This window comes from Meles meles, chromosome 3, assembly GCF_922984935.1.
Source record: "Meles meles chromosome 3, mMelMel3.1 paternal haplotype, whole genome shotgun sequence".
Lineage (NCBI taxonomy): Eukaryota > Metazoa > Chordata > Mammalia > Carnivora > Mustelidae > Meles > Meles meles.
This window is the reverse complement of record NC_060068.1, coordinates 159198434-159222906: the sequence shown is the minus strand read 5'-3', so window position 1 is coordinate 159222906 and position 24473 is coordinate 159198434. Positions and strand designations below refer to the sequence as shown.

General features: G+C 40.3%; 1 protein-coding gene across 8 annotated transcripts in view; it reads right to left on the bottom strand.

Annotated features, from left to right (window-relative positions):
* The window catches only part of DROSHA (drosha ribonuclease III), a 120988-nt gene that overhangs the window by 8368 nt on the left and 88147 nt on the right, over positions 1 to 24473 (bottom strand). For 7 of the 8 annotated variants that reach the window (XM_045999362.1, XM_045999361.1, XM_045999364.1 and 4 more), the window contains 6 exons: positions 23484 to 23586; positions 21072 to 21142; positions 14302 to 14346; positions 12613 to 12770; positions 11043 to 11148; positions 1071 to 1212 (listed from right to left, as the gene is read on the bottom strand). In XM_045999362.1, coding sequence (XP_045855318.1) covers positions 1071 to 1212; positions 11043 to 11148; positions 12613 to 12770; positions 14302 to 14346; positions 21072 to 21142; positions 23484 to 23586 — 625 coding nt within the window. Of the gene's footprint in view, positions 1 to 1070; positions 1213 to 4469; positions 4979 to 11042; positions 11149 to 12612; positions 12771 to 14301; positions 14347 to 21071; positions 21143 to 23483; positions 23587 to 24473 lie in introns of those variants that run through there. The other variant, XM_045999368.1, reaches the window with a different exon arrangement.

Genomic DNA, 24473 nt, shown 5'->3' with positions numbered 1-24473 from the left:
ACATTCTTGTGGCCTACCATTCTCCACACCAGTCTTGAGAAGACTAGCCATTTACAAGGGTCTGTGTTACATTTCATGTACAGAAATGGGACAATTTGTAAAGCCAATCTGCCCAGAGAAAAACTTAATACTAGGTTTAATGACAATATAACAATATATCAAACTTTGCATTAAGAAATGGTGACCCCAAAGACGACTTCATTAAAAGGCACTTTAACCAAGGAGACAAACGGTGACTTTTTAAAAGAAGGTAATAAAAATAGCTTTCACTGAGGTAACAAAACAAAAACCCAAACAAATCTGCTAGTGAAACTGATCACTTAACTTTTTTTGTAACTTTAATCTTTAAGTAACTTTTTCTTAATTGAAAAAGAGGTCAGACTGCCCTTGCACTTTGTCAATGAGCTGGTTTTTGCATGGTAGACTTTAATATTTGTATATAATTCCAACCATCAAAAATAACGTTTTTTTAAAAAGTTCCAAAGCCCAATGAATGGTCCACTTATTTTAAAGTAGTATCAGAAACAATAAAATTATGCATATAATCCTTTAGATAGCCATAATAGGATTATTTATAATGCTTCCAGACCATAACAGAAATTGCCAAAGATGACAATTATTTTTCCATAGAGCTTTGAGCTCATTCAAAACAACAGATAATCGTTTTGGTATTTAGTGAATAAATTATCCTTCTTTCTCTTATGCCCCTGTACAAAGGCCGCTGGGTAGCAAGAAAAGCTATGAGTCACTCTTACCAATCTCCGCATTCTGCTTCTGTTTCCCACAAAGGATGTGATGGTTAAGCATTAAGATGGAGGGGTAGAGAAGCAGGGATGGGGGGCAGGTGGTACCACTGAACAGAGACTGAACGTAAAATTCATTATTCACATGTCTTAATTCCAAAATATTCTCCTTCTAACAAACTTCGGAGAAAAGCATAAATAAAAATTAAAATAGAAAAGGTTTCTTTATTACAACATAATAATAGTGAGAAGTAAGTGGAATGTGGGTGCATTTGATTTACATTCTGAATCTGCAGGTTAAGAGAAAACCTCTACTCTAAGACTCACATTCCAAAAGGTCTGCCAAGGTCTTGGTCCTAAGGGCCACGGGTCTCTTGGTCTTGTCATTGGTGATGGCATATTCCTGCATGCCCAGCTCCTCAGCTACCTTGGCTTGAGTTCTGTTATTCACCAAAGAGCTTCGCAACAACTGGACAAAAGGAATTGAGGCATGTTTAGAAACCATTTCACGGGGCACCTGGGTGGCTCAGTAGGTTAAGCGTCTGCCTTTGGCTCAGGTCATGATCCCAGGGTCCCGTGATCGAGCCCTGTGTCAGGCTCCTTGCTCAGTGGGGAGCATGCTTCTCCCTCTCCTCCCCTCTTGTGCTCCCTGTTACTATCTCTGTCTCTGTCTCTCTCTCTCAAACAAGTAAAATCTTAAATATACACACACACAACGAAAAAAGAAACCATTTCACTGCAATCTCTCTCCCACTCCAGTGTTGGGCCCAACCAGACTGAGACCACATTACTAACTGGGACACCACGTCAAGCAATGGTTTAAGTCCTTAACCACTGTACCCAAGATGCTGTAACAAACTCCATATGCTTCTAGCTTCTCCTTAATAACTTACTCTCCTCCTGGATTTTATCTGTCCTTTAAATAGTTTATTTAGTTCTTTAGTAGCAATTAGCCATGTTGGGGAGATGGTACTATACCATGATTAAAGATCATAGCTTCCACTAAATGTAATGTTACTAAGTGTAAGGAGCATTAACATTTTAAAAAATCAACTGTACTGTAGTATCATTTACAGACAATAAAACATACCCATTTCAAGTACAGTTAGATGAGTTTTGACAACTTTCTACCTTTCCAAATAAGTTCCATGTGCCCCTCTGCAATCAATCAATCTGATGCACCATCCACAGACAAACCTGACCTGTTTTCTGTCACTGTACATTAGTTTTAAAGGAGGACTTTTACCGTGTCTAAAATAAATTTCAAGTTTCATAGCACTGATGGTAATTTTGATACTCTAGGATTTGGGGAAGTAATGTTTTAGTAAGCATTACTTAAAATATTTGAATTATTTATTTATATTTTTATTATTATTATTTTAAGGACATACACTATATATCCTGAGTCATAGTTTATCAAATTGGGACTCCATCTCTAATCAAACTGAAATGTACTTTTCACATTTCAACTTCAAGAATTCAAAACAAAAGTCTCTAGCAAAAATTTCAGTCAGCCAAGAGTCCTCCAAGCACCACCGTAAGTATTAACGGCAAACAGGGCATGAAAATTATACAACAAACCCATCACAGAGGTGCCTGTCCAGCAAGCACGGTTTAGGAATTCAGCACTCAGGAACCATTCCCTGGTGGAAGCGAGGAGGAAGCCGAGGGGCAGGCGACAGATAATGGACCAAACACGTTATTTTGGGGAATAACATACCTAAAAGTAGAACTGTTCTTACAATAGTTGTAACAAATTCTTGGTCTCCTCCAACAATCCCTTCCTGCTAAGGAACAGCCCTGACACCAGGGCCCAGGAGCAGGAAGCAGCTGTGGGCTGTGCTAGCAGTGGACCGACCCCTTTGTTTACTAGATGCAAGTTTTATGCTCTGTGGCTCCAGTGCCACCCGAGCTTATGAAAATCAAGATTTATTCTCAGTGCCTGAGACTGCATCCTTGACAATAGATAAATAAGAAACAATATGTTCTTGATTTGTCTGACAGTGATGCATGAAGCAGAAGTACAACTTGATCTTCATAAGCCGTGCTTGCTATTGAGTTAAGACTATTATTCTTTGCTTGTCTCTGCTCCCGTCCTCCTCCTATTTCCCCCAACTCTATCTTTTTTCTCAGTATAGTGAATATTTCATTAAAATTAATATCCACAGAGAAGCTCAAAATTAAAAAGGCCTACCGTGTAACGTTAATAGAAAACCCAACCAATAGGAGCCCATCAGCCTAATATCTTGTAATTACAGAATAACTGAGCTAGAAGGGAGAGATCTTTTTTCATTTGGATTCTCCACGGGAAGGTGGGGGAGGCAGTTCTCAAAGTAGAGGCCGGCAGGGGAATAGGAGGGCTATTTTGAGTATATGGTTACGCTGAGCAAGTTGGGTTCTTTCTCAGTATTTGCTTTGGTGAGAACACAAAACTCTAATTCAGGCTGCCTATTTGGGGATTTCATGCCTCAAAATCAACAAGCTCGAAGTACACCTCATGAGCCCACACACCACACCATAATACATGACAGGCTACCAGGCCCTCGCAGCTGCCTTCCAGCATCAGGGCTCCTTTGTTGGTATTACACAGTAATGCCGATGGACAGAGAACGAGGAAAGCAATGAGAATGGAAACAAATGCTTCTGGTTTATTTAAGATACACCCTGACAGGTCTTGCAGCCGCAAGGTGGCCAGCAGAAAGCGATCTTGAAGTTCTTGCCAAAACTCAGAGCCTGAACCAAAACTCAGTGGGGAAGAAGGAAGCTATAAATCACCTGTATTTGTAGAGTCCATTTAAACTGAGAAGATGAACTGAAAAGAAGGAAGATCGTGCTCTATACCTAATCAAGACAGTCTGCATGGGAGTCCTTTAAATGACAGCTTCCACCCTCGGCCTTTGCTGAGTTCTAGTCCGGAAGGCATCACACTGTTTGCCAACAAGTGGGAACAAGAGGAGGTCACAAGGCAGACCCCCCCCACGCCCCCCACACACAGTTATAGCAATTCAGTTAGCAGCTGTGGAGTCCAATTCTGTGCCAGGTGCTGTGCTGACAGTGGACAGACGCCAAGAAGATTGACACCCCATGGCTGCTAATCTCCAAAGGAAGCCACACAAAGTGGCCACTTTAGCTGCCATGACAGCATGGAGGACACAGGGCACGTAGGCGCCCCTTTCGACCCTAGTCTTCCCCAGAGGCCTTGGGGACAACCTGCCCCCTGAGGAAAAACAGTTTTTCCTGACCTGGCTGGTCCATCAGAATCATAAGGTGCTTGTGAGATACTGGAGCTCAAGCCTCTTCCAAGAACCAAGGCGTTAGTATTCCTGGGGATACAACTTGGACATATGCATTTTAAAAAAAATTCATGTAGGAAGGGGAGGCGAACCATAAGAGACTATGAACTCTGGAAAACAACCTGAGGGTTTTGAAGGGTCAGGGGTGGGAGGTTGGGGGAACAGGTGGTGGGTAATGGGGAGGGCACGTTTTGCATGGAGCACTGCGTGTTGTGCAAAAACAATGAATACTGTTACGCTGAAAAAATAAATAAAATGGGAAAAAAAATTCATGTAGGTGGCTTCTGATGAACAGAGTCAGAAATGAGGAAAGGAAAGGAAAAAAAAAGTCTTCGAGAGGGGTGGGTGCTATAGTCTGAATGTTTGCGTCATTTCCCAACCCCCACCCCCACCACCCTGGCCAAATTCCTATGTTGAAATCCTAACCCCTAAAGGTGATGCATTAGGAGGGGCCTTTGGGAGATTAGGTCATGAGGGTGGAGCCCTCAAGAACGGGACCAATGCCCTTGTAAGAGGCCTCAGAGAGATCTCTAGCCCCTTCCACCGTGTGAGGGTACAATGAGAAGTCTGTGACCTGGAAGAGGCCTCTCACCAGAACCCAACCAGACTGGCACTCTGATCCTGGGACTTTCAGTCTCCAGAACTGTGAGCAGTGTATTTCTACTGCTCCTAAGGCACCTAGTCTGAGTTTTTTGTTCTAGCAGCCTCAACAGACTAAGACGGTGGGAAGTGGTTCTCTAGTGAGAGGGAACAGCTTTGACAAAACAAGGGGCCCTGACACAGCAAGGTGATCACAGGGAGGCAGGAGAGAGGGTCAGAGGGTGGTGAATAGTGGAGGACAGGTCAGAGCAGAGTCGGTGGGGGTTGCTGATGCAGGCAAAGGCGAGGCTGGCTGGTCTCTGGGCAGAGTCCTGCAGGTCATGTAAAGAGGTCTGAACTTTCCTGTAGGGGAGAAGGAACCCCAAAAAGTGTCAACTGGGAGAAGTGGCAAGATGTCCAGGCCCTGATGCAATTGCAGGACCGACCTAAGTGTCACACGTCCCCAATTCTGACTTCGAGAATCCAGGGTGTTTTCTACTATCTAGCACAGCAGTCTCTCATGACTACACTTAAATTTTAATAGGAAACAGGTTTATTGGTTTAAAACAGACAAACATACTGGCATTCTTCCTTTAACTTCTCCATTCACTCTTGATTCTAAAGAGGAAGCCATCAAATAAATAAATAAAATCTTAAAAAAAATAAAATAACATAAAATAAAGAGGAAGCCATGGCTGCGCGACATGAGCAACCAAAGAGGGCCACCTAGTGTAAAGTAAGAAGACTGTGATTGATTATTTTTAGGGCTTCACTATAAGAGCACGGGGTGAAAGCAGAATATCATATTAAAAGTGACAGTGATGTGCCACACAGGGCTGTTACACCAAGAGTGGTAGCCAGATGGTCTCCATTTCCTATGATAACTAAAGAAAAGGAGCACAAATGTAGGCGGGCGAGGTGCAGGTCGGATACAAAGAACCCAATTATGTCAGCGACAAAGAAATTCTCCAACAGGAGGCTGTGGAATCTATTCTCTCAAAGAGATCTTGTAGATGAGATCTGCGTTTGCCTAAATGATTTATGTTTAATGCTGTCTGGAGGCAGCAGGGAGGGATTAGATCACTGGTTCTCAAACTTTTTATTTGTAATCCCTGCTTTCTCATTATTCCAAATCATCCCTCTATAAACAAACAAAAATTTCTGCAAGTTCATCTCACCGATGCACACACAGAAGGGCATGACGCATCACGCATAGTAGGGGCATGGGATTAGCAACTATTTTTAGCTCCGTAGCACAACAGTAAAGGCTAAGAAGGAGGAACAATACAGAGGGAAAAATGATTTGCAGGTGTTAAAACCTGCAAGTGTGACAAGACAAGGCATCCTGGTCTGAGCTAGTGCTCTTTGGGACTCTCTCACTACTTACCTAATCCCTATAGCGTAGGTTTTAGGTTCTACCCTAAAAATAAAATACTTTGGTCTATGAAATCAACCTCAGTCACCCTAGAACAATCATCTATGCCTGATATTCCTTCCCAAGCAGGGCTTTTGGAATATCCAACTCATACAACACTATGTTTTCCCCCAACAGCATTCAAAACTTCAAATCCGTGATTTCATTTGTTCAACTGTCCTATTCTCTGTAAGACAAGTGCACAAAGGAAGGGCTCAGAGCTAAATAATGCCTCCCAGTGTGAATTAATGTAGTTGTGTGCTCTTTAATTATAATAATGAATAATTTGCCACCCCCTCACACAAATGCAGCTGCAGGAAGTAATCCTCCATAAATTTTCAATTAATTTTAATCTTAGACATTAATAAATAAGTTTGCAACCTTCTTCTTTATACATAAAACAACATGGCACTTCCCCCCAATGCCACTTCTACTTCCTTTTCCATACAACTTAGCTGCCTGTAAAACTCTTTTATTTATCAAATATGTATTGAAAGCCTACCATATGGCTGGGCACAAAGTGGTAAATAAATAAATACATGCTCTCACAGAACTTCTAGGTTAGTGCATTAGGCAAACCAAAATAAGTGAGTGCCAGGAAAGAAAACAACACGGATTTCTGACTGGGTGGGGGGTATGTGGGTGGGCATCTGGAAAGGTTCTCCTTGTATCCAGAAGTCAAGCCAGAACTGATGTCGAATGGAAGAGCAGGAAAGACCAGGCCGATGAGAGTAAGGGTTGGAAGCAGAATGTTCTCCAGAAACAAGAACAGCACATGCAGAGCCTGATGGCCGGAGGGGGCTTGGAGGAACATGAAACAGGGCACTATAGAGATGCACAATGAAAAGATGAATACATGGCATGAGGCGGGCAGGTGCACAGGCCAGACCAGGCCAGAACTTCCTTGTTCTGTAGTCCCTATCCAAGGAATAAACAAAGAGGACTGGACTGGGATAGGACAATCAATTTATTTAGCATATTTCTGGTGCACTGATATGCTAGGAATGCCAAGGACCCAGGGAATCAGGAATGAAGAAAACAGACAAAAACTCTTGCCCTCAAGGAATTTATACTCTAATGAGAGAAGACTAACTGTAAACAAGTAAAATACATAGTATGTGCTAAGGAGAAAATGGAAATGAGGTCCCCAGCTGGGAGAGGGGATCTGGGGACAAGGGGAAGACATCACAATATAAGTAGGGTAAGTTAAATGCCTCACTGATAAGACAGCATTTGAACCAAGACCTGAGGGAGATGAAGAATTTGGCCATAGCATGTGCAAAGGCCCGGAGGCAAAGGCTTGCTTAGTGTCCTACAGGAATGGCACAGGATCCAATGTGAAGAGTCTAGGAGATAAAGACAGACAGTGTCAGGGAGAGTCTCGTAGGCAACTACACTGTTACCGCTGAGACACGAAATCTTTAGAAGGTTTGTCACAAAGGAGGGCTGTAATCTGACATCCCTTTAAAAACAGTCCCTCTAGATGATGTGCTATGTTCCGGACATGATCAATAGGATATGCTAGTGGCTAATGGTGTAACATTAAGAAAAGAGGAGAGTTAAGGATGACTTTGAGGTTTTCAGCCTGAGCAACCCTGAGAATGAATGAAATGATCCTTGCTGATATGGAGAACACCGAGAGAAAAGCAGGTTTTAAGGTGGATATCTGTTTTGTTTTGGCCATATTATGTCAGAGATGTCTAACAGAAATCCAACTAGGGATTGCAGTATAGCTTCTATCTGGGTATTCAAGTGTATCTGGAGATACACAGACACAAGTCTGGAGTCAGAGCGAGAAGTACAGGCAGAAGACCTCCATGATGAAGTGGTGTGTAGAGGTACTCAAAGCTGTGAGATCACTCCCAGAAAGGAGGTCAAGAGAAAAGAGAAAATGTCTGAGAACGGGGAGTGTTCAACACTTACGGATTGGGGAGATGAGAGGAAAAAACCAAGTGGACTGAAAATGAACGGCGAGTAGGGTCACAGGAGCTCTGCTGTGAAAAGACACCACCGGCCGCCGAGCGAAAATGCATCGTTGGATCAGGGGGTAGTGAAGAGAGGAAGACCAGTTAGGAAGCTACGATCTGGCCAACAGGCCTACAACCTAGGCCAATGGGAGGGTCTCTGCCCGAGACAATGTCCACCGTGGGAGAGTACAGAACTGCAAAGGCCAGCTTTGCACACGGTAGCATACTTCTCGGGGTTATCTAACACGCCGCATTGCCTAGTGCTTAGCACAAACACAACCTTAAGATCCCATCCTGTGCAATTTAATAAACGCCACCCCTTCTGACGGAGGTTCTTTGTCAAGCATATGCCTGTAACGTTTTGCCAGCAACAAAGCCATTAGGGTGGTCCAGGTGACCCAGTCTGGTTGAGAGGATTTGGGTGATGAAGATGAGGTGTTTACTCAAGAAGGAACAATGTCAGAACTTGTGAATGGTCTAGAATACAGGGCCATGGGTGGAGAGAGGAATCAAAGATAACTCCTGTATTTCTGACTTGCAGGATGGCTGCTGCCGCCACTCAATTACTCAGGGAACACCGGAAGAGAAGCCGGTGCCAGAAGACTCTAGGTTCAGTCATGGACGTGTGGAGACGCCAAGAGGGCAGCTACCTACTAGAGCGCAGGAAGAAATGGGACTGAAGAGATCCGTTTGGACATCATCGTCTCTAGAATGAAGCTGATAGTGTGTACATGGAAAAGACCGCCTAGCAGGGGCTCTCGTGAAAAGAGACAAGGGGCTAGGAGGGAGCCTTTCAGATGCCAGAATATCCATCAGCTGTACAGAATACAACGAGCCTGAAAAGGAAGCCAAGAAAGAGTGGCTGAAGAGGTGAGAGAAAGACCAGGAGTGCAGCATGACAGAAGGGACAGAGGTGAAAGAAACTGACAGAGGCCAATGAAGGACAGTGTTTCAAGGAGGGAGGGAGCAACCATGCCAGGGCTGACGAAAGTTAATAACCTTTAAAGTGTGTATTCAGTGGATGACAGATCATCTTTGTTTTACCAGCAGACCTGTCAGTCCTATTGATTTCTACCAAAGCTTTCTGTGAATATAGTTAATAAAACCATCATATCATAATTTTGTCATTTACCATCTTCCTAATAAGCTATTCAAAAATTCTCTAATTTTAAGACAACAAAGCTGATCAACACATTTTGGATAAAACTAAAGCTATGGCTCTGAAGCAGTTTTAGAAAGAACACAAAACTAGAGTCTTTAACATAGTCCTGGTTTTCCCTCAATCTAGCCCAAGATGGGAAGCAGTAAACTTATTGATCTGTAACATTCCACCTCTGCAAAAATCCTAGAGTTCACAATTAGTTTTGCAGGAATACAAGGGTAAATGTGTGTATTTAGTCACACATTTTCAACAGTGGTCTCTATGTGGCCAAAAAATGAATCACTGTTTCCAGACACATGGCTTGGTTTGACCACTTCTCAGACCAACCAGATACTCTGACAGCAACGAAGTCTATTCCCTAATGGAAGATACTTAACAAGCATTTATCAATATTTATCAATTCCCTAATACACAGGAAGATACTGGATACTCGTTTCTTTTTGGTTAATATTCCTGTGTTCTTAAGATTTTGGTATTAATTCAAGAGGAAATACTTCCCTGGCCATCCAAAAGTAGTCAACTTTAAATGGTAATCAACTGTTCATTTTAAATTAAATTTTAAAAAATCGTATTACTGATTTCCCATATAATAACATGAGGCATGGTAAAATATAATACTCATTGAGTGAGTGAATAAAAGAATCATATTTTGTTAGCCTTAGAAATTTCACTGAAAAATTACATCTCAACATATCAAATCATCATATTCTCCTTAATTCCAATATTTGTGTCCCATGCAAACTATTTCCAGGGTTCACAGTTGCAGAGATAAGACTCAATTCTATTCAAAGTAAAACATGCATAAAAATCACAGAGATGCAAAGTATGAAAGACTTATTATTTGCTTCAAGAATAATAAAAAAGGAAGGCTATACTAACAAAATATCTTAGAGCACACTACTATTTTTCTTGGCCCAGGAAAGTATTTGCTTTCTCAATGCCCAGCTCTAGAGGGTCTTCTCAAAGGTGATTCTTGTGCCTTGAGAGATCATCACGACTGGCTTCCAGATACACTTTGTTCACCATTCTGGCTGTATTATTGATCAGTTTCAGAGTACAAACAGTATGCAACAAATAGAAAAGCTCAGTGCAGTTTTATAAAATGAAACAAAAGTGAGAGAAATGGGGACTGTTTCACTTTGTTCATAAATCAAACCTTGTCTTTCTAAGTCCCTTTCAACTCTGCCCTGGATCTAGCCAAACCAACTCCCTACTGTCTCTATCTTCTGGTTTTTCATGTTGTGCCTTTGTTTCAGCAGGCCCAATGTGTGGCATGTCTTTGCATAGAAATTTCTTCCCATTAATTCCTAGTGGCTAAATCCTACTCACCTTTAAAGGCTCAAACATCATCATATCACGAAGCCTTCCTGGAAATCCACAGCTAAAAGAAATCTTATCTTTTCCTAAACAGCACAAGTGCCTCAGTTTACCTATGCCTCTTCGTAATATTTCACGTGGTTCTCTCCTGTATCTAGTTACAATTACTTACTTATACTTTCACGTACACATAACACACACAGTGTGTGTGCATATATACACACAGAGAGAGAGAGAATTTGTAGCTATGTACTTATATTTTTCCAATTCTGCTAATAGTTTTTAAACTCCTTATGGATAGGTGTCAACTAATATTTGTTCTTCCCATGAAGACTAGATCAATTCAACGTCTTGCACAGAGTAGGGAATCATTAAATGAAGGAGTATAAAACAAGTTCTTCCTCTATACTGCTTTGTATACAATTTGCATAATGAAATGAATAAAACCGTATGTATACTGAAGTCAAGAACTAAGTAATTAATTACATAAATATATATTTGGCTGCTCTCATCTTCACTCTATTACACAGTAATCTTACTGGAAAGAATGACTTAACACAGACTCACAGTTAAGTGCCCTTCATGATGGTCTGGGAAATGAATAAATAAGTACTCGGTGGCTACCAGTTGCATTATGGAGTCACCTAGGAACTCCATCCTCTGATTGTGGCCTCTGGAAAAAACAACATCAATGGAAAGAGATCAATAAGCATTTGTATATTTAAAAAAGAAACGGAGGGGCGCCTGGGTGGCTCAGTGGATTAAGCCGCTGCCTTCGGCTCGGGTCATGATCTCAGGGTCCTGGGATCGAGCCCCACATCGGGCTCTCTGCTCCGCGCGGAGCCTGCTTCCTCCTCTCTCTCTGCCTGCCTCTCTGCCTACTTGTGATCTCTCTGTCAAATAAATAAATAAAATCTTTAAAAAAAAAAAAAAAAAAAAAAAAAAAAAAAGAAACGGAATTTTTAAAAAGGCACAGTTTTAAAAGGCAATGTGTTCACCTTGCCTTAAAGCACAAAACTAAATACAAGTCTCTAAGGTCCCTCAATTGAGAAGAGACCTGAGTTAATACAGATTGAGTTTCAAACAGTGCAGGGACTACCATCTAAGGATTAAATAACTAATAAATGAAGACTGGTAAAAGTGCCTGGTCAGAAGTTAAGGAGTATTAGTTGAAAAATATAGATAACAATCCCGTACAGATAACCACCATTCAGACAAAACAAAGCAAAATGGTCCAGGAATTTTCTTTTGTTAAATCTTCACTTCTTTATTGAAATACACATTCTCTCTTTCAAAGTTGGAATCTAGTTTAAGGACACTATTAAAAAAAAAAATCTATGACAAGAATCTTAAATCTTTATATTCCAAAGAGAGCTGTGAATATTTGATTTGTGGGAGAGAAGTCAAGAACTAAACAAAAAACAACAGGCAGGGGCTCCTGGGTGGCTGGCCTTCAGCTCAGGTCATGATCCCAGGGTTCTGAGATCGAGCCCCGCATTGGGCTCTCTGCTCAGCACGGAGCCTGCTTCCCCCTTTCTGCTTACCTGTGATCTCTCTCTCTCTCTGTCAAATAAATAAAATCTTTAAAAAAAAAAAAAAACAAAAACAGGCCAAAGAAATAACATTTTGGTTATTTTCCTAATTTTTTTTTAATTTTCCTAATTATTATATTAGCTCATCTCCAAATCATTTATCTTGAGCTAGGACAGAGGGCCAACTTCAGCCCACGATCTGTTTTTGCAAGTTTATTTGGGACAGAGCCAGGCTCATTCATTTACATTTTCTCTGTGGCTGCTTTCATGCTACTAGAACAGAGTCGAATCACTGCAACAGAGACCACATGGCCTGTAAAGCCTAAAATACTTAATATCTGTCCCTTTGCAGATAAAATTTTTAACTTTCTTCATGCTTCTCTTATACTTTATGAAGAAATAAGATGCAGGACAATGAAACCAGAAATACTGGATTAGAACCTATCCCCTGATCCACACCAGTGTCTGGCTACTCATCCATCTCATGATGTGACTTTCCTGGAAATCTGTTTGACATCCCAATTCCCTTGAAAGGCACACAGTAAAGGTTTGGGAGTGCCTGTCTAAATGGTCACAGTGGGATTACACCGTTAAATCTAACTTACAGGGTCAGATGGTTAAATCCCACAGTTCTCAACGTGAACGCTCTTGCCAGAAGTCGAACATGCGTAAAAATTACTCCAATTGCTTCTTCAAACTCAGTAAGTTTCTGTAGAACTGGAGAAGTCTCAATAAGTTGCCGATCAGTATTTGGCTCTTGTAGCTGCAGGAAAAGAAAAATAAGTAAAAATCATGTGCACTTTTTGGTTACAAGAGTAATTACCAATTCTAGGATAGTGTTTTGTAAAATTCCTTCTCCCACAGCAGAAATTTCTGAAATGCCAATAAAACACGGAAGCCTCTTTCTCATCCCTTAGAATGGCAAACAAGCCTAATATTTAAAGAAGGCTCAAATAATATTTTCCAATCTTCCATCAAATTTCAAGGCCAAGTACTGTACACAGATAGTTCAAAATCCCAAGTATTATACTAACTCTCCAAGGAAGAGGCAAAGTGAAGAACTGCTGGTGGAGAGAATATGTATATCTAGTATGCAGTGGTTCTCAAACTCTCACATTCATCAGAACCCTTGTAGGGCCCATTCATCCAAATTGCCGGGCCCTACCCCCCAGAGTTTCTGATTTAGTATGTCTGGAGTAAGGACTACGAATGTGCCTATCAGGCAAGTTCCCAGGAGAGGCAGATGCTGTCAGTATGGAGACTGCCCTTCGCAAACCACTTCTTTAGAGGAATATGACCTTTGTGTGTCTTCTGGGGACCAGCTTATTTTGGCAAATGAACGTGATTAAAGCCAGATTCGGTTATATTGGAGATTACTGTACCACTAGGCAGGGGTTCCACATAACAATAAGCCTTGAACAACTCAATGCAGAAGTGAGAGCATACAGCAAATATGAAAACAGTAATTAAAGTGAACATTTTCGACAACTTTGGACAATTTCATACTAATGTTTCTAAAGTTCTTCGAATTAATGCCATTTATTACTATAAAGCCTCTCAGTAGCGTTCAGCCACTAGAGGTTCTCGTATATGTACAATGTACATACACACACATGCACACATAAAAATATGTATATGAGAATATATATATGTATACACATGTATACATATATGTCTCCAAGTAAAATAGAAATAAAAGAATATAAAGAATTTTTAAACCAACTAGGAAAAAGGGTTTCACCACATATAGATCTTTTAAATACCAAAATCTTGAGTAACAAGTCATCACATTGTACTAAAATTTTAATTTACAGTATGTTTTAAGCAATCTGAGTCAAAGCCTTCAGTTTCCAAGATCTAAATTAGGTTACAATTTAGCAATGTTAATTTAGTATTTGTTCTTTTTACTAAGTGCACACTCACTTCCACATTATTTTCTCTGTAACAGCAGTCAGGGAGCTACAGTAGAATCAATCTATTAAGCTTTGAATATCACTTTTTTGGGGGAGAAAGGGCACCACACCACAACCATACAAGCGGCTCCTCCTGCCTTGTGAGGGAAGATGACCCCCAGTGCTTCCCCCACCCCACCCCAAAGCACAAATGCAATACATGGGTTCATTTTACTATTTGTTCCAAAGTTTTCCAGTTCTGCCCGACACCCCAGCTTAAAGTCATAATGCCACAGAAGGGCATCATAGGTTGATAAAAGAAGGAGGGAAAAACAAGCAAACTAAAGCAACGTGACTACCTAGAGCTATAAAGCTCACTGCAGACAGGAAGGTCACACTTACTTGGAGTGGGTGGAGAGGATAATTGAGCCAGACTTCGCGCAGGTCCTGGAAAATAAAGTGATGCCTTTAATGCTCCAGGGAGCCATTTAACACACTTTGGAGTACTAAATAAAATGCCATTATTTGAAATAGTGAACTATTTCAGATGCTGACTCCACTTATTGCAAATTCAATAGTGCTAACAAACTAATTTTTTTTAAGTGAATTCAACACTCAAACTGCCTTAGTGACTCTAATTAGCCAATTAAGCTGGGCCACCTCCACCCCCAGAAGTCAAGGATACCTTTTAAAACTCAGTTACACATTTGCTTAACCTAATACACGGGATTAAGTTGCTGTTTTAATCATATTTTTTAGTTTACCATTCCCCAGAAATGTGCATCGGCTCTGCCTTTTGTAATTAAAACTCATCTCAGATGTCTTTTATTTTAGGCACTCATTCATTAGCATTTGAGCTGCTTTAAGATGGGGTGGAGAACACCCAAATCTACCTCCTAAACTCTCAGATCTATAAGACCACACTTTTACCACAGGTCACTACAAATGTTTCCTTGAGACAAGGAAATGAGTGAATTTTATGGAGAAGCCCAGTACCTTATTTTATCCACTGAGCTAAATCTAGAGGCAGTTATAATTAGAGCTTCCTCAGGATTAAAGCATTTTTCCTTCAGTTTTAGACTCTAGGGAGCCTCTCTGAATGAATCTACTTTCTGGCCTTGATGTTAGGTTTTTCAAACAAATAACAAAAGATTTTTAAAAAGAGGGAAACATATTTTTTAAAAATTGGGGGGCAAGAAGTTAGGGGAATATTTATTATCACCATGACACTCATGATGACAAAATGAAATAAAATACCGAATATTTTTGGACAACTTGCATCCCACTTAGAGGGGTTCTTTTGGGGGGGGGGGGCAATATTAAAAAAGAAAGCTTAAATATCAAACTGTTCTTTTAAGGCACTTTAGAGAGCTTCTCTTAACCAATTCAATGACCTTTCCCTAGAATTCGCTGTAGCATGAATTATGCTTTATGTTACTCCCTTCTTGCAACTTTCTCATGTTCTCTCGTGCTTTTTTCCTCCTCGAAGCAGTGAGCCCAGTGCTGGCACACAGAAGACGCTACTACTACTGTTGGTCATATCAACAGTTAACAATAAACAGCCATTGCTTCCAACCGACTCCAGTCTCCAAAATTCAAAATTCTCAGCAACTTGATTCCTCTTTCTCCCTTCTCCTATGTTTTTCACTCAGTGACACTGTGATTTCTCCTTAGACGTCTTACATATGTAGCCATTTAACCCCTCCCAACTAGATTATTTCAATTGCCTCCATTTCTCTTCATCTACCCTACTCAGAGATCAGGTTCTGCCATACCTCGGTGCCAGAGAAAATATCCTGTAAAAAATCCAGATTGGAATCCCAGCTCTAGCATCTACTAGCTCAAGGCAAAACCTCCACCTTCAGTGTGTTCTGGAAAATGTTCAGTGACTGTTGACATTTATTAATGCAACTCTTTTTTTCCTTATTTTATTTCTTTCATCATGATAAGTATAACTCTTTAATCCCCATTATCTATTTGACTGATCCCTTCACCCACCAGTTCCCCTCTGGTAACCCTCAGTTTCTTCTCAATAGTTAAGAGTCTGTGTCTTCATGAAAAAATGTTCATCATCACTAGCCATCAGGGATATTCAAATTAAAACTACATTGAGATACCACCTGACACCAGTGAGAATGGCCAAAATTAGCAAGACAAGAAACAACATGTGTTGGAGAGGATGTGGAGAAAGGGGAACCCTCTTACACTGTTGGTGGGAATGCAAGTTAGTGCAGCCACTTTGGAGAACAGTGTGGAGATTCCTCAAGAAATTAAAAATAGAGCTTCCCTATGACCCTGCAATTGCACTGCTGGGTATTTACCCCAAAGATACAGATGTAGTGAAAAGAAGGGCCATCTGTACCCCAATGTTTATAGCAGCAATGGCCACGGTCACCAAACTGTGGAAAGAACCAAGATGCCCTTCAACGGATGAATGGATAAGGAAGATGTGGTACATATACATGATGGAGTATTATGCCTCCATCAGAAAGGATGAATACCCAACTTTTGTAGCAACATGGACTGGACTGGAAGAGATTATGCTGAGTGAAATAAGTCAAGCAGAGAGAGTCAAGTATCATATGGTCTCACTTATTTGTGGAGCATAACAAATAACATGGAGGACATGGGGAGATGGAGAGGAGAGGGAGTTGAGGGAAACTGGAGGGGGAGATGAACCATGAGAGACTATGGACTCTGAAAAACAACCAGAGGGTTTTGAAGGGGCGGGGGGTGGGAGGTTGAGGAACCAGGTGGTGGGTAATAGGGAGGGCACGTACTGCATGGAGCACTGGGTGTGGTGCAAAAACAATGAACACTGTTACGCTGAAAATAAATAAAACAAAACAAAACAAAACAAAACAAAAAGAGTCTGTGTCTTCGTTTGTCTTTTTATTTTTCTTTGCTCATTTGTTTCTTAAATTCCATGTATGAGTGAGAGATTATATGCTATTTGTTTTTCTCAGACTGACATATTTTGTTTAGCCTTGTCTCTCTGGTTCCATCTACGTTGTTGTAAATGACAAGATTTCATTCTTTTAAATGGCTGAATAATATTCCTGTGTGTGTGTGTGTGTGTGTGTGTGTGTGTGTGTGCGCGCGCGCGCATGCACATGTTCTTTATCCATTCATCTGTTAATGGAAAACTGTGCTGCTTCCATGGTTTAGCTACTGTAAAGAATGCTGCAATAGACATAGGGATGCATGGGTCCTTTAGAATTAGTGTTTTTGTATTTTGGGGGTGAATACTCAGTTGTGTGATTACTGGATCACAGGGTAGATCTATTTTTAACTTTTTGAGGCCCCCCCACACTGGTTTTCACAGTAGCTGTGCAAGTCTGCATTTCTACCAACAGTGCATGAGGGTTCCTTTTTCTCCTCATCCTTGCCAACACTTGCTGTTTAGCAACACACTCTTGTTGAATACATATTATATACTAGATTACTAAGACAAATGAGATACCATCCCCGTCCTCAAAGGAGCAAAGTGGGGAAAATGAAGGTAAGTATAATTTAATCAAATGAGAGAGGTTCTATAATAGCAATATATACTAAATGCAAGGAAAACTCTGCTTGGGGGTGTTAGATGAAGCTTCAAAGAAGAGGTAGCTCTTCAGATGTACCCTGAAGAACACGAGGAATCTGGCAAATCAGCAGGGGGAAGGAATCAAAAGCAGAGCACCATAAATGCACAAATAGTATGTCTCTAAGAACACAGGCATAAAAAGTTAACTCCTAACAGGCAGAACACAGAGGATTTCAGGGCAGTGAAAATACTCTATGTGAGAGAATAACAGATACATGGTATCATACATTTATCCAAATCCATAGAATATACAAGGTAAACTGTGGACCTTGAGTGATGATATAGGCTCATCAATTGTAATAAATGTACCACTCTGATGGATGATGTTCTAAGATGGGAGAGGCTGTGAATGTGTGCGGGCAGAAGGTACAGGAGAAATTTTTACTCTGAATATGGTTGTTAACCTAAAACTGCTCTAAAAAAATCAAGTCTTAAACATTTTTTTAATTAAAAAGGGGAATTCCTAGAATGGCATAAAGGGGGAGTGAGAAGATGGTAGACGAAAAAATAGATAGGTGGTCAGATTATGAAAACTCCTAAATGTTCTGTTGTATAATACAGACTCTGGCAGACAGTAAAGAAACCAAAGACCATAATCAAATCCATTCACTAGGGGTGCCTGGGTGGCTCAGTTGTTAAGCATCTGCCTTCAGCTCAGGACATGATCCCAGGGTCCTGGGATCGAGTCCCACATCGGGCTCCCTACTTGGTGGGAAGCCTGCTTCTGCCTCTCCCATTCCCCCCTGCTTGTGTTCCCTCTCTAGCTGTTTCTCTCTGTCAAATAAATAAACAAAATCTTTCCAAAAATCCATATACTAAAAAGAAGACAACCTTAAATGTAGTATGAATGAGAAACTGGAGTCGTGGGGAATCACAACCAGTTCAGTATTTCATGTGAGAGATGAGGAAGGCAGACACTAAAGCAAGAGGATGGCCAACAGTGAACCAATTCAAGAGATACTAAGGACAGAACTGACAGGAGTTTGCACCTGAATGGAGATGGGGAGAAAAAGGCTTCAGGACAAAAGAAGATCCTAAGGTTTGGGTTTAGATCATAAAAGTAGGGGAGGTGAATATGTTTTGGTGTTAAGGTGATGAGCTGAAATGCTAAAAATGTTCAAATGAGGTGTCTGTGGAACACCTGTGTGAAGCTGCCCAGGAGCCATCTGAAGACAGGTATTCCAATTTCTGGAGTTCCAGAGAAAAGGCCAGGGTTGGAGATACTGGGACAGATACATAAAGACCAAAAGGGGTTGGGGAGGGAGTGGAAGAATATAAAAGATTACATAGTAATCTCTCCCTGTCTTTCTAAGAGGCCCATTGGCATGATCAAATTGCAACAATGGGTCTGAAGATACTGGGAAACGATGGTCACACAGAGATGAAAACCGGAAACCAGGAAAAATGGTCTGCGCTAGAAGAGTGAATGAACAGCAGACCAGGCTGGGAAGGGGGAAAAACAGCCCTGCTGTGAACGGGGTTGAGGGATGACACAGATAAAGCCCGCTGCAAGGTTAGCAGGAAACTGTTTCCCTCAAGGTCTTACAGCAGCTGTAAAATGTCAGAACAGATCTCCTCTTGGAGGGACTCCTGCTTTCCTGCCAGTGTTGCCCTCTGACCTGCTTTGCTATGTCTTATTCTCTAAATAAAGATTACTGGGGACACTATGCTAACCTGCCCTTAGCTCCTGACAGCTCCCAATCCCAAATTAATCCCTGGCTTCTTCTAATCCAGCCTCAGAAAAGGCAAACAACCAGGAACCGACCCCGCTTTCCCGGCCCCTCCTTAGGCTCTGCCAGCACCAGCCCAGGCCTCAGAAAGGACTTGGACCTTCCTCACTACGTGGGTTCAATTAATCAAACTTTGCAGGCCTACAGGTTAGTGTCTGGCTGCCTGTGGCTGATTAGACGTTCACGCTACCATTACTCAAAAAAAAAAAAAGTTCAACGATTCACCAGTGTCTCTGGCACGCCACACCAAATAGATGCAAACCAATGTGGAGATGTCAAATGCATTAGAGTGTCCTAGTGTGTGCACTTGAAAACACTGAAACGGAAAGACCATATATTACTAAGCACTGTACAGTTTCGTAAGAGATACAGTAAAATGAATTCTGAATCTCAGCCGTTCCATTTGTAAGATTGTGTTCAGACTCTGCTTTTTCATTTACTCACTTATTCATTCCATTCCTTTAACAAATATTTATTAAACACTGCACTCGCCAGCATTGCACTTGCTACTGGAACTATAAGATAAGCTTGCTAAGCAGACAAGTGGGAGAAAAGCAGTTTAAAGAGAGGAAAGAATCTAAACAAAAACTGGTGCAATTAGGAACCACAGGGTATAACTGCGTATGATTTAGGAAAAGAACACAAAATGGATGGGGGGGTGGGGAAGGCAGGTAAGATGGGAGAAGAGGGTGGGAGTGCTTGGGGGGAAGGGGGACCAGTTCGAGGCAAGACTGAAGGAAGGAAAAAAGTAAAGAGGTTGCTGAAATTGCCAACAAAAGATAAAGGCCAGAACAAAGATATTTTAAGATTTGAGAAAAAGACTTAAAATACACGCCATCTGCTACAGATATAAATCAAGATGCACACTCATTTATATGTGTAGGACAAAATGGGGGACAGGGAACATCTGTAGATAACGTTCCCGCCAGAGAGAATTCACACACATAAAGTCATCACATATCCCTATAAAAACAAATATTAAAAAAATCAAATCCTCAGACATCATCCAGGTCACATTTTTCAAAACTATTGATTCTTTTTTTTAAACTATCCTAAGTAATACAGTAATAACATCTGACAGCCACTTAAGCTAAAGGTTTCAGAAAGGCTTCAAACACTGGCTTCCTGTGTTCTTTATTGCTCCATGAGGGCTATTTCACTCAATTATAATGACATTTCAATTTGGAATACAGAGTTGCCTCTCCCCTTAAATGTTAAATTGACTTGTTTTGGTCCAAAAAGCATCTAGTATGCTCTATTACATGCAGGATTAAAAAGGTAGCTATAGCAATATTAATAGCTTAATACTTTAGTAACAACAGAAACTATTTTAGAATCTATCATTTGTCCTTAAACTATAATTTGCTTAAGAAAAAAAAAGTACTTCCATACTTTTTATTCATAGCCCATAAGAAACTCCCTATGAACTGACTTTCTAAAATAAATATACATTTATCTAGTCTACATAAAGACAAATCATAAAGAGAAAAGCCAAAAGGCGACAGCTTCAAGTAAGCCTGCATGGGGTAGGTACCCAATGATTATAAAACATAAAATCAAAATTAACTTCAAGATACTTCAAAATAAAACAAAGTATTCATATTGAATTTGTAAGTGGCCATGAGGAGAGACAGGGTTTCAGGTAGAAGACAAGCCCCTCATATAAGTGGCCACAGCACTTTCCCATTTGCAACAGAGCCAAGTAAGCTATTCTGATGTACTTGAACTCTACCATCTACAGCAGATTTGGGGACTTTGTTTCTCCTACACTCTCTTTAAACATAATCACTAACTGATAAAAAAATCGTCTGTAATAATATATAACTGAGAAAAATCAAATAATTCAAGATAAATACCGGATCATTAAAGAGTAAGCGTCCAAATAACTGTTTGGCTTCTTCCAGGCTTCCCTCCAAGTAAACAGCTCCTAGATAAAAGGATGGGAATGTCAAAAGGAAGGCTGCATTAATATTCAGAGAAAATTACATATCTTTATAAAAAGCAAAAAGGCAAGCCAAAACCCACTTACAGAAAAAAAATTGACAAGTCTAGAAGCAACTGTTTTTAGCCAGGATTTGTATTATAAATTGGACTGAAAAATGAAAATCAATTTAATAAAATCTAAACCCAATATTTTAAGTAAAAAGAGGACTAATATGGGCTATCATGAGGGGTGTGGGTATGAACTTACTCAGGGAACTATGCACAAACCCTGGCTTTATGAGCATGTTAGGTTTTATTTTATTTTGCTTTCTATTTATAGTTTATGCTTCACACTGTAAAAAAAAATCTGATAAAATCTGAGTTCAGATCAATGAAGCCTTCTACAAATAAGAATCAGGACAACCTTTTCCTTTAATTTGAAATAACTATTTAACATTTAAATTGGGTATCAAATCAAATGACATTTTAATTGGGTATCAACTCCAGAGTAAGGCTGTCATATAGTTTTGAAATCATATTTTTATATCTGTCTTCAGAAAGGAATTTTTCAATGTAAAATATTAAGACACTTCACCAGGGTTTTTGATGAATAAATACATTTATTATTTATCAGTAGTTGTAGTTATAATAAAAATAATGATGGGCGCCTGGGTGGCTCAGTGGGTTAGGCCTCTGCCTTTGGCTCAGGTCATGACCTCAGGGTCCTGGGATCAAGCCCCGCATGGGGCTCTCTGCTCAGCGGGGTGCCTGCTTCCCCCTCTTCCTCTGCCTGCCTCTCTGCCTACCTGTGATCGCTGTCAAATAAATAAAATCTTAAAAAAATAATAATGCTAATAGTACTGATGATGATGATAGTAGTAATCATGGTTTGGAGGCCAGACATGCCCTAGGCACAGTGCAGAGCATTTTCACATCCTTACCTTTACCTTCATAGGCACCTCAGTAGGAGAGTATTACAGAAGATTTATAGGATTTCGGTTCATAGTAGGTGATCTGGGGAGGGTTTGAGGAAATGGAACTCTGAATTAGATGCTGCCAGGCCTGGATATTAAGATCGTCACAACAGTTCTGTGAGGTAGTGACACTACCTCCATGTTACTGATGGGGAAACTGAGGCTCAAAGAGATTCAGTAACTTGGTAAAGACACAGTGCTGATAAATAAAGCAAGAAGGAATTGAATCACGTCTGCCTGGCTCAGGAGCCAACCATAACACTACCTGTCAAAATTATTATGTGTACAGAGCACAGTAATTCCATGTGACAAATTCTCCGAAAATAGACATATTTGTGCAAAATAGACATAGCTGCGAAAAGACTGTGGATAATAATTATTAAACATTCTCCTGTTACCATCATCAGCACAAAACTATAATGGGATGCTTTTATATTCATTTTCAAAGGAAGAAGGAAAATGGATAAGGAAGTACAAAGGCCTTTGAAAAATAAAATGTACTCAATCATTTACTTAAAAAAAAAAAATCAAGGCATTGTCAATCTACTGTAACATTTCATTGTAAAGCATACTTGCAATCACCAGCTAATTAAGTCTTCAGAACTTGCCTGTACCAACAGCTGACTATATTCCAGTTACAGTAAGAAAGAAACCGAGGAAGTAAAGGGCCTGCCTCAGTCTTGCTTTGAGTGAATAAGTTATAGTCACACAGATTCAAGCCCTAGGATTTAAAAGATGCAAGTTTTCAAGATGCTTAAATGAAAAAATATTGTAAATGGTTTAAAATGTGAAAAAAACAAAACAAAACATATTAGGGCCTCATCAGCAAACTATTTACTGTTTATTTATGCATGTGATCCTGAATCAGATCTGGAAAGTAATCCACCTACATATTAACTCACTTCAGTTCAATTCAGCACATACTAAATACACATGTACATGACATCAGACATCAATTCAGGCATTAGGAATGCAAGAAAAGAAAGAATGCTCGCTCTGGAAGAGCTACACTAACCACAATACAATGAAGCTGGTGTTATACTAGGGACCTCACTTGCTTTGAAAACAAGTAATTTTGTCCCAGGTCTCCACACTGAATTTTTTTTTTTAAGATTTTTAAATTTATTTATTTGACAGACAGAGATCACAAGTAGGCAGAGAGGCAGGCGAGGGAGAGGAAGGGAAGCGGGCTCCCCGCTGAGCAGAGAGCCCGATGTGGGGCTCGATCCCAGCACCCTGGGATCATGACCTGAGCCAAAGGCAGAGGCTTTAACTCACTGAGCCACCCAGGCGCCCCATCCACACTCAATTTTATATGTTCTCCAAACATTTCAAATATGTATGAAACTAGATTATAAAAAGAGAAATTACCTATTAACGCTTCAAAACAATTAGCCATTGCATGCCGAAGGTCTGATTCTCTACAAAGGTCAGGTCCATGAGCATAAAGCATAAATCGATCCAGTTCAAGTTTCTACAAAATTCAAAATGACAAGTAAGAAAGAATTTGGCAAAGTCATAACTAGAACAATTCAACATCTCCTGGGGGTTAGGAGTAATGGTTACAAATTAATTGGCCTTGTGTCAGTATATTAAGAGAGTTTAGCCTGCCATTCACTGGGAGTCAATGGCTCAGGTTTAACCCTCCTCAACCTTTCCCCAAGCAGGCTTCTATGAACTCTGATGTTTCAACTTTGGTGGTTCCGAAATGATCAGATCTGAGTCCAATTCCAAATTCAGACCAAGCACTAGTCTGAGCTGGAAAAAGACTATGCTATAAGATCATGGGCCTCTGAGTTCACCCAACATGTCTAGAGAGATACAAACACAACCCGAAGTTTGATGCTCAAGTTATATGGTATTGATGTTTGTGCTATACAGAACAGATTTCTATGTGGTAGAATAAATGGGGACCCTCAGAAGACTTCAAAATGCCTTATATCTCTAAATCTTTTTTTTAATTTGGTAAGGATTTTTGTGGCTCTTTATCTTTGTACTTGTGTCACCTTTGTGAGGTCTCTATACTTACCTTTCTGAAGGCTCAGTGAGATCTTCTGAGCAATGGGGTTGGATTTATCTTACAGACTCCAGGAATATTGTTTGTAATGAATTATGCTTCCTTTTTTTATTTGGTATCAGAAAAGTTTAGAACCAAATTTGTGGCCAAGATCTTGAAACTGTGTAGGACTTAGAATATATCTGTGTATAGTAACTTTACCTCTGGATTCCTTTTTCTGTCTTAACCATATTTTCTCTTTACTCTGAGTTCAGTACCTGTTTATTTCTTATCTTATGGTATTATAATAATACAAATCATGTCCTTTGAGAACTAGACACAGTATGAATGATTTTTTTAAATAA